General features: G+C 48.8%; 2 protein-coding genes and 1 long non-coding RNA gene across 3 annotated transcripts in view; 1 reads left to right on the top strand and 2 right to left on the bottom strand.

Annotated features, from left to right (window-relative positions):
• The window catches only part of LOC309553367, a 52,500-nt gene that overhangs the window by 20,042 nt on the left and 16,948 nt on the right, over window positions 1–15,510 (top strand). Inside the window, exon 2 of the long non-coding RNA XR_014225159.1 lies at window positions 8,814–8,978. This is a non-coding gene — a long non-coding RNA (uncharacterized lncRNA). The remainder of the gene's footprint in view (window positions 1–8,813; window positions 8,979–15,510) is intronic.
• LOC309554594 (integrase/recombinase xerD homolog) lies at window positions 3,211–3,918 on the bottom strand (the record flags this gene model as incomplete). The annotated part of the gene is made up of 1 exon (XM_082256320.1): window positions 3,211–3,918. One exon carries the CDS (start codon window positions 3,916–3,918, stop codon window positions 3,211–3,213), a length of 708 nt encoding a protein of 235 aa, XP_082112446.1.
• On the bottom strand, window positions 4,086–5,660 carry LOC309554593 (uncharacterized protein; the record flags this gene model as incomplete). The annotated part of the gene is made up of 1 exon (XM_082256319.1): window positions 4,086–5,660. The coding sequence occupies one exon, from the start codon at window positions 5,658–5,660 to the stop codon at window positions 4,086–4,088; it is 1,575 nt and encodes a 524-aa protein (XP_082112445.1).

Genomic DNA, 15,510 nt, shown 5'->3' with positions numbered 1-15,510 from the left:
TTTCCCCCACAAACAGAGCTTTCTTTTGGTGGTATTTGATCACCTGTGCGATTTTTACTTTTTGCGCTATAAACAAAAAAAGAGCGACAATTTTGAAAAAATAACAATATTTTTTTATATGAAATTCCCCCCCAAATAAATGTAAAAATCTAATTTTTTTAACATTTTTGGCCAATTTGTTTTCTGCTACATATTTTTGGTAAAAAAAATCGCAATAAGCGTATTTTGATTGGTTTTTTGATTGGTTTGGTCCCTAACTAAGGGAAAGATTTCTGTTATTTTTGGTGTTTTTTTTTAAACGAGTAATGGCGGCGATCTGCGTTTTTTTTTTTTGCGGGACTGCAACATTGCAGCGGACAGATCGGACCCTTGACTGACATTTTTGACACTTTTGGGGTTACCAGTGACATTACTACAGTAATCCGTGCTATACATATGCACTGTTACTGTAAAAATGACACTGGCAGGGAAGGGGTTAATTTTTATTGGAGAGGGAGGGGTTAATGTATGCCTGGTGCTTACTGACGTGTGTGGGGGGAGGGTACTGAGTGACACAGGCACAGATCGCAGGTTCAGCACAGTGAGCAGAGGTAAAGTGGTTAAATAAGTATATTTTTTCACATAATTTCAAATTTAATGGAACACTTTGAAAACACATCAGATCTCAATGGGGAAAAAAATCATGTTGGATATCTATACTGATATGGACTGGGTAATGTGTTAGGAATAATAGGACGGCGCATCATTTGATGGAAATTAAATGTATCAACCTACAGAAGGCTGAAATCAAAGTGAAAAAATGATGCTGCAGGCTAGTCCATTTTGCTGAAATTTCATTGCAGCAACTCAAAATGGTAGTTTGTATGGCCCCCCACATGCTTGAATGCATGCCTGACAACGTTGGGGCATGCTCCTAATGAGACGACAGATGGTGTCCTAGGGTATTTCCTCCCAGATCTGGACCAGGGCATCACTGAGTCCCTGAACAGACTGAGGTGCAACCTGGCAGCATCGGATGGACTGAAACATAATGTCCCAGAGGTGTTCTATTGGATTTAGGTCAGTCCAGCGCGCGGGCCATTCAATGGTATCAATTCCTTCATCCTCCAGGAACTGGCTGTATACTCTCGTGACATGAGTCTGGGCATTGTCGTGCACCAGGAGGAACCCAGGACCCATTGCACCAGCGTAGGGTCTGACAATGGGTCCAAGGATTTCATCCCTAATGGCAGTCAGGGTGCCATTGTCTAGCCTGTAGAGGGCTGTGTGTCCCTCAATGGATATGCCTTCGCAGACCATCACAGACTCGCACTGAGTGGTCATGATCTGGGTAGATCAGAGCTCCCGTGCTGGACTACGAAAAACACCCGCTAACTACCCACACCCACTTAAACTATATACAAAACACACTACTCGTCTTGGAGTAAAAATGGCCGACATGGCCTTTTATTAAATAACAAATATAAAATTATGAAATAACAATATAACAATAATAATAATAACAATAACCCAGATCTATGTTTGTGGTCCTTGACAGTACCATGTAAAAACCAACTTCTGTGTCTGGGTCACCATTTGGCTTGGTCACTTCCCCAGCCGCTAAGCACCGCCTCGGGGACTAACACAGCCAACCCAGACACCCCACCTGTACAATTTAGAGGACGCCATACCTCGGATGGGTCCCCACCATTTTTCCCAAAAACCAGTTTGCTGAACCCCTGTCAAGGACCCCAAACCGCCAACTTCAGCAGCAAAATATAACACACCCCAAAAACAACAATCCCACTGACAAACCAAAAAAGGGGCGGGAGGGAGGGACTTTTCTTCCACGCTTTCTCCTTCAGGATTGACCTGACCCCTCCTACCCTGGACCTATATTTCAACCTCTCCACCCCCTGCCTGTACCACTGACCAATAAGGTAAGTGCCCCCCTGTTAGCCCACCTACTTTTGTCCCCCACTTGACCTTTACTGCACGCTTCCCTTTCTCACCCATTCATGTATGCCCTATGCCTAGTCCTTTCTCTCCTGTCGCCGGGCATGTCTTGATCTGGGTAGATCAGAGCTCCCGTGCTGGACTACGAAAAACACCCGCTAACTACCCAATACCCACACCCACTTAAACTATATACAAAACACACTACTCGTCTTGGAGTAAAAATGGCCGACATGGCCTTTTATTAAATAACAAATATAAAATTATGAAATAACAATATAACAATAATAATAATAACAATAACCCAGATCTATGTTTGTGGTCCTTGACAGTACCATGTAAAAACCAACTTCTGTGTCTGGGTCACCATTTGGCTTGGTCACTTCCCCAGCCGCTAAGCACCGCCTCGGGGACTAACACAGCCGACCCAGACACCCCACCTGTACAATTTAGAGGACGCCATACCTCGGATGGGTCCCCACCATTTTTCCCAAAAAACAGTTTTCTGAACCCCTGTCAAGGACCCCAAACCGCCACAGCGCCACAAGTGTGACCCCTTACACTTGTGCGCCCCTCCACACCCTCAAGGCCCGGTGGATCCCGTCCTCCAAACCCAAGAACCACAGGTCAGTGCCAATAGCATTGAGATGGACCCCATCCCCACGAAGGAACTGCCACGTATCGCTCTCCAGCTCCAGATGCCGCACCAACAGGCCACCATTCCTGCTGACGAATCTCCCCACCTCCTTGTTCACTTTAATACGGGCCTTATTAAGTTTGTCGACTGAACGAGCCGACCGCCACGAAGTGCGGGCCACAATGTCGGACCACACCACCAGCATATCAGGGAAGGAAGTGCGAAGCCTCAAAAAGTCGAACTTCACATCCCGAATGAGCTCACGCATAGAGCGGAGACCCAAATCATTACCGCCCACATGCAAAACAAGGATATCCGGGGCCCTGTCCAACCTGGCAAAGCGGGAGACTTCCGGCACGACCCTGCTCCACAGCATGCCAGGCACACCTATCCACCTGACCCTGCCATCCTCCCGGGGAACTCCCAACTGTCTACCATTAGGCCTGACCTCCGCCCGCCTGGCCCCCCAGAAGACATACGAATGGCCGAGGATCCAAATCAGACACTGCCGGACACCTGCAAAAAGAAACAAAGACAGTGCACCCTACACCCAACGCACACATACAACACAACCAAACAAACACGAAAATTACGCAGAAAAAACACACAAACAGGCCCCTATTACCCCTCCGTAGGGGCTACTGCACCAGGTGGGGCCTGACGTAGGACCGGAACCTGTGTGACTCCCACCGCCCAATGCGCCGGACCACGTCCTCTCCCAAACCCCAACGGGCCGCCTCTGTGGCCGCCCCGATGCGAAAGGAATGGGACGCATAAGCCGCTGGGTCGAAGCCCCCGGCCAGCAAACATTTCCTAAACACCGCCACAAATTGAAACCTGGACAGGCAAGAACCGTCCAAGTGAACCAAGAAGGCACCACCAACCTCAGGCCGAACCTGAAGATAACGCTCCAGAGCCCCCACCGGGCAAACATCAGCCCCGTTGCCCCGAAACAGCTCCACCCACTTACCTCTGCCCACCTGGTCCGTTTTGGACCTCCGGATACGAATCCGAACCGAGGAGGCAGTGCGCACTATGTCCTCCAGCAGCAGCCCCCCAGCCACCCTCGTCGATGGACTAACCAGTTCCCCAATCCGGAAGGCCCCAAAGAAAGCCAACAGGAAGGCTGCCCTGAACAGCAGGCCCTCATAAGATGACGAACAGATAGAGCCCAGTTTTTCCAGAACGACACCCAACACTGAAAAGGACACCGGACGCCGGGAATCGCGGCCCCGGTTACACTTCCGGTACCCCTTCAACGCCTGCCGCACGTGAAAAGCCTTGGTGAAATCCACCCCCCCTGACAACTTGAACCAAAAGGCCATGCCAGCCAGTTTTCTATCCATGGCCGCCGCCGAAACTCCCCGCCCAAAATTCATACACACAAAGTAAAGCACCAGAGCGGACACATCCACCCCCAAATCTGTCCCCCCTACCTCCTCCAAAAAGGAACGCCATTCCGCCCACGCCCTGACATACGCCTCCCAAGTCGCAGGGGACAGTGACCGCCGAATCAAAATCGCTGCTCCTCCAAGGGGACCGTCCACAAATCCCGCGGACAGGGAATCCCATGCTGCTCCGCTGCCGGCGCCAACACGCGAAACTCGGTCCACTGGAAACGAGACAAAGCATCGGCCACCTGGTTAGAAACCCCCGGAATATGCACAGCATAAATAAAAACATTGAAACGCAGACACAACAGGACCAGATGGCGCAACAGGCTAACTACCGGGGGGGAAGACGCCGAGATGTTATTGATCGCCTCCACCACCCCCATGTTGTCGCAATGAAAACGCACCTTCTTGTTGCCAAAGCCCGCCCCCCATAGAGCCACCGAAACCACAATCGGAAACAACTCCAACAACACCAAGTTACGCAGGAAACCCGCCGACCTCCAGGATTCCGGCCAAGGTTCTGCGCTCCACCGTCCTTGAAAGAATGCCCCATACCCCGCAGAACCAGCCGCGTCCGTAAATAGAGCTAAGTCCCCGTTGCTAAACGGACCGTCCATCCACAGCGAGCAGCCATTGTAAGACTCCAGAAACATATCCCAAATCCTCAGGTCCGCCCGAAGCCCCCTGGTAAGCCTCACCGAATGCCCAGGGGCCCGGACCCCTGACGTGGCCGCAGCCAAACGGCGACAAAAAATTCGCCCCATGGGAACTATCCGGCACGCGAAGTTCAACTTACCGAGTAAGGACTGCAACTCCCGCAGCGTGATCCTGCGACGACCGCTCGCCTGCCTAACCTCCTCCCTCAAACGCACCAACTTGTCCAACGGCAACCTGCATTCCATGGCCAGAGAGTCAATCGTGATGCCCAAGAAAACCAATTCCGTCACAGGGCCCTCCGTCTTGTCCGAAGCCAAAGGAACCCCAAAACGGGCGGCGATGTGTTGCAGCGTCCCCAAGAGGACCGCACAGGTCCTCGAGCCCGAGGGCCCTATGCACAAAAAGTCATCCAAATAATGGATGATGGAGCTAACCCCCGACACATCCCGAACCACCCACTCCAGAAAGGAAGAAAAGGTTTCAAAGAAGGCACACAAAATGGAACAGCCCATCGGCAAGCAGCGATCCACAAAATAAGATCCTTGCCAACGGCACCCCAACAAGTGCATACTATCGGGGTGAACTGGCAGTAAGCGAAAGGCCGCTTCCACGTCGGCCTTGGCCAACAGGGCCCCCCTACCATATTTTCGAACCCAAGAAATGGCCGCATCAAACGACGTATAGGTAACCGCACACGCCCGCGGGTCAATACCATCATTGACGGAGCCACCCCGCGGATAGGACAGATGGTGAATCAGGCGAAACTTGCCCGATTCCTTCTTGGGGACCACCCCCAACGGCGAAACCACCAGCCCCGGCAACGGGGGTGAAGCAAAAGGCCCACTCATCCTGCCCAATGCCACTTCCTTAGCCAGCTTCTCCGCCACCACCTCCGGGTAAAGCCGGGTAGAACGCAAGTTGCCCGCCAAGGGCGGAATCCCCTCCAAAGAACACGGAATGCGAAAACCCTCCCGAAAACCCACTTCAAGACGGCCAGCCGCCTCCCGATCGGGGTACCTATTTAAGAATGGTACCATCCTTGCCACCCTCACCGGAGTCATCCCTCTTGCCAGGGACCTCCCCACCACGCCCCTTTCCCCGTTTGAAGCAACGGGACAGGGGGTGACTGCCGCCACATCCCGAACACTCGTGCTTAAAACGACAGGAGCTCCCAAACTTGCACGTGCCCTCGTTGAACTGCCAACACACCCCTTTCTTCTTATCGGCCGATGAACCCGAGGTCGAGGTGCCGCCGGCCCCCCCTGGAAAAAACTGACCCCCCGCCCGGGCAGACGTCATCAACTTCATCCACAGGCTGATATCCTTATGATCCCACCGGATGGAGGGCCGGACCGCCTTGCGCTGCCGAAACTGTTCATCATAACGCAACCAGGCCACCCCCCCGTACACACGGTGGGCTTCCCCAATCGCATCCAGGTAACAGAACAACGCCGAGCAATTTTCGGGCGCCTTCTCCCCTATAACGCTCGCCAAAATCGCAAAAGCCCGCAACCAATTGGCAAACGTACGGGGGATCAGCCGATACCGTCGCTTCTCTTCCTCCTCCTTCTTGCTCTCGTCCGGCTTAACCCTATCCAGGTTAAACTTCTCCAACGGGAGCAAGGAAAAAATTTCTACATAGTCACCTTTCCATATCTTGTCGCGAACTTCGGGCTTAAGGTGAGCCCCCAACGGTCCCTCGAAGCAGACGTACACTTCGCACTTCGCCGCGTCCGCCAACCTTACCTTGTCACAGTCCTTGTTCCCGTCCCCGGACTTCTCCACCGCAGCCGCAACCGGAGCCAGCGACGCCTCCTCCGTCTGCGTGCCCGCCACCGTCACTCCTGCCTGGGCTCCCGCCACCGCCGACCCCTGAACCGGGCGGGAGCCCCCCACCACTGCCCCGAGTCCCGGCGGGGCCCAAGCCGCCACCGAGGGAGGGGCCGCCAAAGCACTGGCCTCCAGCCGCCTCACCAAGTCCCGCAGGCTTCCCAACACTTCCAGACCCACCCGGGCGGACACATCCCCCCCAACACCCCGGACCAAACCCCCACCCCCCGGGCCAGACAACACATCAGACGCCACAGCAGAAGACAGTACAGACATAGAGCACTCACCAGGCTGCCCAGGGCTGGACGCCCCCCCAGCCGCCACTCCGGCATCCCCCGCTGCGACAGGAACAGCATCTGCGACTTCACCGTCCTCCGAGCTGCTGACCTCCCCTTCCGATCGGACGACCTCTGGACTGTGGACCGGAACCTCTGCCGCCGCCGTCCTCCCCCTCCTCTGGACGGATCCCCTCTTCACAGACAGCCTGGAGCTCGATCCTGTAGAAGCAGGCTGCTGCAGACGTGGTCCCTTTAAGCCGAAGCCGCGCCTCCCGACGACGTCATCAGCGCGCGCCCCGCTCTCCTCCACATCCTCCGCTCTCCCAGGCCTAGGAGCAGGCCTGGAGGTCCTCACAGTCGGCTGCAGGGCACCCGATCGGCTCCCCCCGCTCACTCGGCGACCATCACGATCCGGGATGGGGCCCCCGGCCGCCCCAGGCAGCAGGCCGGCACCCGCAGCACTGGCTCTCCCCCGCCGAGCGGATGCCCCGACCGGAACCTCGCCAGGGACATCCGCCGATCCATCCGGCCGAACGATGATGGAGGAAGGGACCTGGGCTGCAGCAAGGTGAGTGTCCCTCCCCCGTGGGCTCCGTCCATGAAGGGGATTCCTCCCAGCTTCCCCACCCGCCGAAGCAGGCACACGCTTCGCAGGGGGGGCTGAAGGGTCCCTATTGGGGCTCCCATGGCGACGCTGAGCCCTGGGGGCCCGATCCGGGCTGAAGTGCTCCGGAGGCCTAGACCTCCTAGCACGTGTGGAGGAAGGCCTCAATTGCGAGGGGCCTTCCCCGGCCCCCTGCAAGGTGCTGGCCACCTGTCCCTGCACCCAGTCTGAGCCATGCACCTCAGCCAACTCCCGGAGACGGGACAGCAGGCCATCCAATTCACTCATTTCCCCTCTATTGCAGATCCAAGAAGAGACGCAGCAGCTGGACACACAGACTTTTCTTCCACGCTTTCTCCTTCAGGATTGACCTGACCCCTCCTACCCTGGACCTATATTTCAACCTCTCCACCCCCTGCCTGTACCACTGACCAATAAGGTAAGTGCCCCCCTGTTAGCCCACCTACTTTTGTCCCCCACTTGACCTTTACTGCACGCTTCCCTTTCTCACCCATTCATGTATGCCCTATGCCTAGTCCTTTCTCTCCTGTCGCCGGGCATGTCTTTCTGAAAGATGGTACAGGTAGCATAATGTTCTCCATGGCTTCCCCAGACCCTTTCACGTCTGTCATCTGCTCTTATCCGTGAAAAGCAAAGGGCGCCAGTGGCAGACCTGCCAATTCTGGTGTACAATGGCAAATTCACATCAAGCTCCATGGTGCCGGGCAGTGAGCACAGGGCCCATTAGAGGATGTTGGGCCTTCAGGCCACCCTCATGAAGTCTGTTTCTGATTGTTTGGTTAGAGACATTCACACAAGTGGCCTGCTGGAGGTCATTTTGTAGGGCTCTGGCAGTCCTCATCCTGTTCCTCCTTGCACAAAGGAGCAGATACCATTCCTGCTGGGACCCTTTTTGGCCCTGTCCAGCTCTCCTGGAGTAACTGCCGGTCTCCTGGAATCTCCTCCATGCTTTTGAGACTGTGCTGAGAGACACAGCAAACCTTCTGGCAATGGCACATATTGATGTGCCATACTGGATGAGTTGAACTGCCTGTGCAACCTCTATAGGGTCCAAGTATTGCTTCATGTTACCAGTAGTGACGGTGACCCTAGCCAAATCTAAAACTAGTAAAAAAAAGATGAGTAGGGAAAAAAAATGTCAGTGATCTTCACCTGCAAAACCATTCCTGTTTTGTAGGGTTTCTCGCTGTTGCCCGTCTAGGGGACCTGTTGGTAATTTTATTAACACCAAAGCAGCTGAAACTGAAGAACAACCCCCTCTGCTACTTAACTGATCAGATCAATATACCAGGAATTTAATTGACTGGATGCTATACTCTGATTAAAAAGTGTTCCTTTAATATATATATTTATTTATTTATTTTAATACTGTATATATCTCTTTTCCAAAAGTGTTCTGAATAGCCTAATGTTCTAAAAGGTTCTTTGTCTTTGTAATTTTTTTTTTCCTCCTTCAGTGTGAGCGGCAATCAGCACAGTACTATGAGCTCAGTCAGTGGAATTAAGGGCATTCATGACAGTATGGCTTTAAAAGAATGAGGTCAAATGAGACAAGCCATCATTCAACCCAGAAGACTGTTAACATCCAGTGATGGAAAAAAGAATTATGTTCCCCTTTGAAGGTGAGTATTACAGCAAAATACATATTTTTACTTATCTTTAGATAAACAATTCATTTTTTTTTATTTTAGCTGGCGCTCTGCTTTCGATTTGTTACAGCTCCTGATGGAAAAAACAACATCTTCTTAAAGGAGTTGTCAGAAAGTCAGAAGTATTTTTATCTTAATGCATTCTTTGCATTAAGATAAAAAGCCTTATGCGTGTATCAGCCGCCTCAGCACCCCCTAATACTTACCTGTGCCCCATCTATCTCCAGTGATGTCCATAAGTCCCTTGGCGGTTCCAGACTCTCCCTCCTGATTGGCTGAGACACAGTCATGGCACCATTGGCTCCTGCGGCTGTCAATCAAAGTCAGTTACCCAATCAGGAGAGAGGGGGGGGGCTGAATGGCAGCTCTGTGTCTAAATGGAAACAAGGAGCTGAGACTCGGCTCGGGTGCCCCCATAGCAAGCTGCTTGCTGTGGGGACACTCGATAGGAGGGAGGGGCCTGGAGCAGCAACAAAGGACCCGAGAAGAGGAGGATCCAGGCTAATCTGTGCAAAAACACCTGCACAGAGGAGGTAAGTATAACATGTTTGTTATTTTTTTTTTTAAACAAGACTTTACAATCACTTTAAGTGCCCATTCACACTACCGCGACTTGTCAGGCTGACCAGTCGCCTGACAGTCGCCGTTCTAAGAGAAGCGACTCAAGTCGCTCCGACTTAGAAAATAGTTCCTGTACTACTTCGGGAGCGACATCGGAACGACTTGCATTGACATTCATTATATGAAGTCCGTGCAAGTCGCGCCGAAGTCACGGTGCACGCGACTTCACAGGTCGCCCCCGAAGTCGTGCCGCGGTTAAGTGTGTCCCTAGGGAGTGCTTTCTAACTGTGGGGGGGGGTGAACTCAATAGATAAACACAGAGACCTGTGTTCCTAAACAGGAGGATCCCTGTGTTCATGCCCCAACTCTCTGTTACACGAAGTGACGTACAGATACGTCTTTTCGCATAATAGTGTAGACCTGCCACTGTAAAACTACGGTAGCTGGTCGGCAAGTGATTTATAAATGATATCAAATAGTTCAAGTTTTAATCTCCATATGGTAACATTTATAAAGGTTTTAATAGCAGGAAAACAATATAATCAGTATGCAGTAACCCAAAATAATAAAGCCATATTGTTTTTTTTTTATGCCCACACTAAAATTTTACATTTGCCATGGGTTTATTGACAATAAGGCTTTTTACACTAAAATGGAAGTCCAATTTATTACATTTCTTACAGCTCACAAAAAAAGACTATAATGACACAAATGCATTTGTCTGCCAAATGAAAGATATTCACTGTGAATACTGCAGGATTTACAGACCTAACACCCTGGAACACAGTAAAAAGACCAGAGAAGATAATAATATAATTACTTAGCTCAGTGTAACATTTCTCAGTCTCGCAATGACACTACAGTAGCCAAGAGTTGTTAAGATTTACATCAGCAATGGCAATTTGTTGGTAACAGCACTATTACAAGTGCTTCCTTGTCCTAACATCTAAAACATTGAAAAGACAAGGCAACTAAGCAGCTATGTTCCTAAAGGAGAACTAATTAAAAGAACACAGTTCTTTATATTGTACTTATCTTTTTCTACACTTTCTGTTGGTATTCTTGGATTTTCAGAACGAGAACGAAATATAGCCATATTTTACTGTTATTAGAATGTGTTCTATAGCTGCAACTGGTGTGATTTTATCAGTAAATATATATACTGTGTTTATAATGTTTGTGTATAAGCTGGTTCAAAAAAACTATATATCATTTAAACAGGAATTGAATAGAATAAAATATATATTCAAAAAGAAAAAAATGAGGCCATTTGCAATCTAAAGTGAAATAAAAATTCACTTGGTTTCTATAAAAAACAAATGCTACACATCCATGTGTTCACAAACTCTCCAGCATTAGAAATAGTTTGGTCTGTAGAGGAATTCAATTTTTTGGGTTGAAAAAGAATACGGTACCTATAATGTGCAGCAAATATTAAAATGCTGATCACTGACCTATGAATCATCTTTTTTTTTGCTTCAAATTTTGTTCACTTATCCCTATTTATGCCAATGTTTTGCCCAGGCCTTCTCTGGAACTTTTTGTTTAAAAGTTCAAATCAATATTTTGTGCTAGAAAATTACTTAAAACCCCCAAACACACACATATATATTTTTTTTAGCAGAGACCTTAGAGAATAAAATGGTGATTGGTGTAATATTTTATGTCATACAGGATTTGTGCTGTGGTCTTTCAAACGCAATTTTGTTTAGAAAAAATACACTTTAATAAATAAAAAAAAATCTTTACCCCACTCTTTTTGTGTAATATGAAAGATAGTACTCCAAGTAAATAAATACCTAGCATGCTATGCTTTAAAATTGTGCACACTCAAGGAATGACGACAAATTACAGTACTTAAAAATCTCCATAGGCAACACTTTAAAAATGTTTATAGGTTACCTATTCAGAGTTACAGAGGAGGTCTTGTGCTATATTTATTGCTCTTGCTCTAATGTTTGTAGTGATACCTCACATGTGTTGTTTGAACACCGTTTACATATGCTTGCGTTACTTACATATACGTTCTCTTCTGCTTTTGAGCATGAAGGGATGGGGCCCTTTCATTTTTTTTTTTTTTTTTCATATTTATTTTACTTTTTTTTTTTTTTTTTACACTGTCCCTTTATTTATTTATTTTATTACATTTATTACTAATACAAGGAATGTAAACATCCCTTCTAATAGCAATAGAATGACAGGTCCTCTTTTTTGAGAGATCTGGGGTCAAAAAGACCCCAAATCTCTCATTTACCTTTAAAAGCTAAAGATCAAAAAACCTTTTTTTAAAAAAAAGATTTACTATGGGAACGAGGGGTGATGTCAGCCGTCGTTTCGGTCCTCCAAGTGCATATAGATGTGTGGCGGTTACTTGGCCTTACCCTTATCCATACCCAGCTACCAATAGAAATGGATTGTTCCTGGGCTTCAGCAATAGGACAGGTAAGCCCAGGAATGAGTAGGAAACAATGGGAGGAGGTGGTGGGGGGGGGTTTGCACCCCTCCTGCTGCTTCTAAAAGTGATCGTGTGGCAAATCTTCCCGCATGACCCCTTTTATCGGCCATAGTTAATAAAAATGCCAGGTTATGGCAGCTAGTTACTGCCATAACACCAGTATTTAATGTCAAATATATTACATATTTTACTATAGGCGGGTCGTCAAGTGGTTAAGAAACCTACAGCCATAAAAGAGCTTGACAGAATTACACTATAATTTTTTAGCCTAACCTATAGTGACCAATAAATGGACAATTGGAGCCTGATATCTGTTATTAAGTAACTTGCATGGCATGATTACCATCACTAAACAAGTTATAGTGGAAATGTAATGTTTAAATTTAGGAGTTTCCTAGATATGTGACATCACTGCCTCATTCTCGCCTTATAAATATACCCCTTAGGGCATAGTATGATCATGATCTATTACCTTCTTCTCACGTTAACTGTGTTTGCTGTTCCCAAAACAAATCCACAGCTCCTGGCTTACAGCTGCTGCAGAGTGATGCAAAGCCTGCTGAAGATCCAGTTACAGCTTTGGAAACCTAAAGTTGTTTAACTGTGTCCTTTTCAGGGGTGACCCTATAAATATTTATTTCTAACTGGGTAGCTAGAATTAGATGTATCCTTCTGGGCGCAAGTGATTTCTTGGTATGTACCTAAACATACTTCATATATTCTACCCACGCATGCTGCAAATGCAATGCCACGTTACTTCACCAACAAAATAAACTTTAAGAACGCTAATAAACTTCATAGCATCAACTGAATTAAATGTAAACACTGCCTACATCTCTACAAAAAGGTAACATTTAAACAAGTGAAAAAGCAAACCACAAATCCAGTAAAAGACAAAGGAATGTTTTTTATGTGTGCATTTTATCTACTCAGAAGTATCATTCAATCCTGCACCCTGCACATAGCGCATCCCTCAATCCTGCACCCTGCACATAGTGCACCCCTCAATCCTGCACCCTGCACATAGTGCGCCCCTCAATCCTGCACCCTGCACATAGCGCACCCCTCAATCCTGCACCCTGCACATAGTGCACCCCTTAATCCTGCACCCTGCACATAGTGCATTCCTCAATCCTGCACTCTGCACATAGCGCACCCCTTATTTCTTCACTCTGCACATAGAGCACCCCTCAATCCTGCACCCTGCACATAGCGCACCCCTCAATCCTGCACCCTGCACATAGTGCACCCCTTAATACTGCACCCTGCACAAAGTGCACCCCTTAATCCTGCACCCTGCACATAGTGCACCCCTTAATCCTGTACCCTGCACATAGTGCATTCCTCAATCCTGCACTCTGCACATAGCGCACCCCTTATTTCTTCACTCTGCACATAGAGCACCCCTCAATCCTGCACCCTTCACATAGAGCACCCCTCAATCCTGCACTCTGCACAAAGTGCACCCCTCAATCTGGCACCCTGCACATAGAGCACCCCTCAATCCTGAACTCTGCACATAGCGCACCCCTCAATCCTGAACCCTGCACATAGCGCACCCCTCAATCCTAAACCATGCACATAATGCATCCCTCAATCCTGCACCCTGCACATAGCGCACCCCTCAATCCAGCAACCTGCACATAGTGCACCCATCAATCCTGAATCCTGCACAGAGCGTACACCTCAATCCTGAACCCTGCACATAGTGCATCCCTCAATCCTGCACCCTGCACATAGCGCACCCCTCAATCCTGAACTCTGCACATAGCGCACCCCTCAATCCTGCGCCCTGCACATAGCACACCCCTTCAATCCTCACCCTGCACATAGTGCACCACTCAATCCTGCACTCTGCACATAACGCACCCCTTATTTATTCACTCTGCACATAACGCACCCCTCAATCCTGCAACCAGCACATAGCGCACCCCTCAATTCTGCACTCTGCACATAGCGTACCCCTCAATCCTGCACTTTTCACATATTGCACCTCTCAATCCTGCACTCTGCACATTTTGCACCTCTCAATCCTGCACTCTTCACATATCACACCTGTAACAGAACCGCCGACCCACACTGTACTTGTGGACTTCCGTCAGTATATGAGTTCCTTGAAATCCTTAACATAGATATCAAATCCTAGCCGCCCCCCCCCCCCCCCACACACACACACACACACACACACACACACACACACACACACACAAAGCTAGCCAACAACTTAGCTCATACAAGTTTTGGAATCTTCTCCTTTATTGAACAGTTTCACACTCAATCTATACACACATAAGCACATCCCCCTCCTGATGAAATTACTACACACAGGTCAGGATTTGCCTGATTACATTATCCTATGCAGATAAAATTGTATACAGAAACAGAATTAACCTGAATTAATTATCTGGCCATTTGGACAGAACAATGTGAGGTCATTAACATTTAACAATGGGACAGGCAGACTTACAATCCACACCCCAGCTCAATAGATAGACAATAGGACAAGACTGCCAATGACAGTCTGTCTGCCTACTACATTGAAACACATGGAATACACATCTAGGTGTCACAGACTATATGGCAACAGACCACAGGTCTCACAGTGCAACGTAGGATCAAATCTGCACATTTCTTAAACGATACCATTGACAAATATCACTCTCCCTTCTGAAGCCATCTAAACCATTCTCTCAGCGTCCCCCAAGTATCTGTCCCTCACTCCCAGTGACAGTGAACACCGTCACATGACCCCTCAATGCTGCACTCTTCACATAACGCACCCCTCAGTCCTGCATTCTACACATAGCGCACCGCTTAATCCTGCACTTTGCACATAGCGCACCCCTCAATCTTGTACTCTGCACATAGCGGACCCCTCAATCCTGCACTCTGCACATAGCACACCTCAACGCGCACCCCTCAATCCTGCACTCTGCACATAGCGCACCTCTCAATCCTGCACTCTGCATGTATTGCACCTTTCAACCCTGCATATAGCACAACCCTCAATCCTGCACTCTGCACATAGCGCACCACTCAGTCCTGCACTCTGCACATAGCGCACCTCTAAATACTGCACTCTGCACATAGCGCACCTCTCAATCCTGCACTCTGCACATAGTTCACCCCTCAATCCTGCACTCTGGACATATCGCCCCCCTCAATTCTGCACTCTGGACATATCGCCCCCCTCAATTCTGCACTCTGCACATAGCGCACCCCTTAATCCTGCATTCTGCACATAGTGAACCCCTCAACCCTTAGTCTGCAAATAATGTACCCCTCAGTCCTGCACTCTGCACATATCACACCTGTAATGGAACCGCCGACCCACACTGTACTTGTTGACTCCTGTCAGTATATGGCTTCCTTGCAGTCCTGAACATAGATATCAAATCCTAGCCACCCCCATACAAAGCTAGCCAACAACTTAGCTCGTACAAGTTTTGGAATCCTCTCCTTTATTGAACAGTTTCACACTCAATTTAT

The sequence above is a fragment of the Pelophylax lessonae genome, assembly GCF_965119305.1.
Source record: "Pelophylax lessonae genome assembly, chromosome: 4".
Classification (NCBI taxonomy): Eukaryota; Metazoa; Chordata; class Amphibia; order Anura; family Ranidae; genus Pelophylax; species Pelophylax lessonae.
This window is presented reverse-complemented; position numbering and strand designations above follow the sequence as displayed.